Source organism: Ceratina calcarata, unplaced genomic scaffold, assembly GCF_001652005.2.
Source record: "Ceratina calcarata isolate Rehan_Ccalc_2016 unplaced genomic scaffold, ASM165200v1 scaffold961, whole genome shotgun sequence".
In the NCBI taxonomy this organism is placed as follows: Eukaryota; Metazoa; Arthropoda; class Insecta; order Hymenoptera; family Apidae; genus Ceratina; species Ceratina calcarata.
The window spans coordinates 12567-15231 of NW_017181021.1; the positions used below are offsets into that span (position 1 = coordinate 12567).

Below are 2665 nucleotides of genomic sequence, written 5' to 3' on the forward strand. Positions count from 1 at the left end.
TGAATGAAATTTCTTATTTTTTCTACTTAAAAATATGGTAATTGGTAAAAATAATTGTACTACTAGTATAATTTATGCAAAAATTATATATACTATAACGTGTGTGTGTGTATACGTACAGAATGCAATGCTTTCACGTGTCAAGTGTCAATGCAGCTTTCCAAGCATGGTAAGATATGTCGATACACGTTCGCATTCGATGTCAAGGCGAATCGGGTCATACGAACGATGGGGCCACTACACGTGTCAAACGCATCGCATATTCACGTGTCGGTCCTTCGTTTCGCGTCTAACGGTACCAGATCGCGACCGGTTTCCGACCGGACGAAAACGAAACGAGAAAAAATAAAATCGTCGGTCCCTGGGCTCGGCGCAGAAATCGGTTTAAGACGAAAAAGCCTTTGGACTCTCGAAGAGATGCGGGTAACGATAATACCGCTATACAAGAGAAACCGACTGATCGAACGGGGCCCAGTACCGTTTTGACAGTCGCGCGAAAAGCCATGAAGCCGCAAAACTTCCTGAAATGCCTCGTCTGCGGTCTCCTGTTCACCTTCGCGCCGAAATCGATTCGTTGCGACGAAGCCGGCTTCTCCGTAAGCGATTGCCTATTCCTGTCGCGTTACGATTTCTCATTTATTGAATTTATCGTTTGCCCTGTCAGAAATAATTCAAATATTTGATGAACAATTTTACGTGTTTTTATTAGGAAACGAGCGACGATTTGAGAGAAACGCGCGGCGTTCTAGACTTCCTATTCGGCAGATTCAAAACTTGTGGCAATTGTCGTGAGTGATCGCTTTGGTATCATGAAAATTAGATTATTATATTCTCTACGTCATTTCGTTGTTTCTTTTTATAGTTTGTGGACGACCAAATCGGGTCGGTGAAGCACGATTCCTCGGTGGAGAATATACAATACCGCACGAGTTCCCATGGCTTGCGAACATTCACGTGAGATCGCAGTTGCTTCTAAGCGGAGTCCTGATAAACGATCGTTACGTGCTATCGTCCGCGAGCCAACTTCTCGGGTACGTGAATAATAACTGAACATTAAAATAATATAATCAAAAATTTTTTATAAATACTTGTTCGATTATTTTAATTCTCAGCTCTATAGGTATATTGTATCATTTATTTTCATCGCAGTGCCACGGCACCAGAGATAAAGGTATCCCTTGGAGAATATGATCGATGCAATCTGGACGTATCCTCGACGACGGTTAGCGTCGAATCCTTAATCCTTTACCCAGAATATAATCCGGAGTCTCATGCTCATAACTTAGCGTTAATTAAATTGAGTCAGACAATTAAATTCAACAGAAGGATATCGCCCATTTGTATGCCAAATCCAGGTATTGCATTTTATTATACATATAATCTATAAAATATAGTCCGATGATAATATTATGTGTAGTTATTCCAAATGTAATTATTAAATATGAAGAATTATTAAATGGAGGTCATCTTTAGGTTCAACGTATCTCGGGCAAGTCGGAACGCTGGTTGGATGGACAGTGGGAAATACAGAGGACAGAAACAAGAATCAAACTTGTCGACCACGAAAATTGGGCCTTCCGATTTTGGGTTACAATGAATGCATAAGGTCGGGAATTAATCTTATGAATTTCCACAACGATTCCGGATGCGCTGGCATACTAGGCGGAAGTTCTATTGTGTGCGAGGTACATTAAATCATTCCTACTGTTACTTTTTATTAGTTACACTTTTTCTGTCCTTCTATTTTTGAAATTCTCCTCAATGCGAGATTATAACGATTAAAGATTTACTGAGGCTGTCCAAATAATAAATCAGAATTAATTTAAAACTAAAATTACTTCTTTTTTCGATTACATTTTAAATAAGGACGAAGGTATTGAATAGATAAATGTACTTTTTAGAATGACGACGGATCTTCCGTACAATATCGTTCGTACGTTGGTGTTTATGATCTAATCGGTATGTATATTCAAAATAATAGAATCTCCAAATTTTCATACATTATAAATATTATATGTTCATATAAGTTGTAGAGGAAACTGTGTATATCTTAGAATATTGAAATAATAATAAAAGCTTCATCGCAGGCATCATCTCAGATGTTAACAAATGTGATCGCAGTCCCGCAGTCTCGGTATTCACGAGAGTCGGACCGCATTTAAATTGGATACTACAACAGACCAAAGATGCGTGCTACTGTCCAAAATGACAAAACGCGTTCTAACGAATTTTATTATAAACACTATTCTTGGGAAGGGTAAATAAAATGAAAACAGCATTCGCGTTTTGTTGTACGAAATTTATTATACGCATTCAACGTCGAAACTTACAATATTATTGTAACATATCCGTGTACAAGTGGACGGTATTCGCGATCATTTGATAATTTTTAATCAATGTACATAGAATGAAGGATCATTTAAATGGTCTGGGCTCGATGTCACATACACGTATGGATGAACATACACATGTGTATTTTGTGCACGATTTACTTAAATCTACGTAATACAGACATGTACACATAAGTAACAATAATTGTATTGCTCCAACATTTTTCGAGTTAATCTCGTGAACGACGACCGATGAATGTACGAAAACATTCTGTTTTCGGATATGACGTCCAGTCGTCTATACCAAAAATAAAAGTTGTATTAATGCTGCAATA

At 37.8% G+C, this 2665-nt stretch overlaps 1 protein-coding gene across 1 annotated transcript in view; it reads left to right on the plus strand.

Moving 5' to 3' along the window:
* The window catches only part of LOC108631783 (serine proteinase stubble-like), a 5649-nt gene extending 3355 nt beyond the window's left edge, over window positions 1-2294 (plus strand). Inside the window, exons 5-11 of the mRNA XM_026819143.1 lie at window positions 390-596; window positions 710-788; window positions 863-1031; window positions 1150-1355; window positions 1474-1685; window positions 1902-1959; window positions 2088-2294. Of these exons, the coding sequence (XP_026674944.1) occupies window positions 390-596; window positions 710-788; window positions 863-1031; window positions 1150-1355; window positions 1474-1685; window positions 1902-1959; window positions 2088-2209 (1053 nt within the window). The 3' untranslated portion in view covers window positions 2210-2294. The remainder of the gene's footprint in view (window positions 1-389; window positions 597-709; window positions 789-862; window positions 1032-1149; window positions 1356-1473; window positions 1686-1901; window positions 1960-2087) is intronic.
* Window positions 2295-2665: the final 371 nt, after the last annotated feature.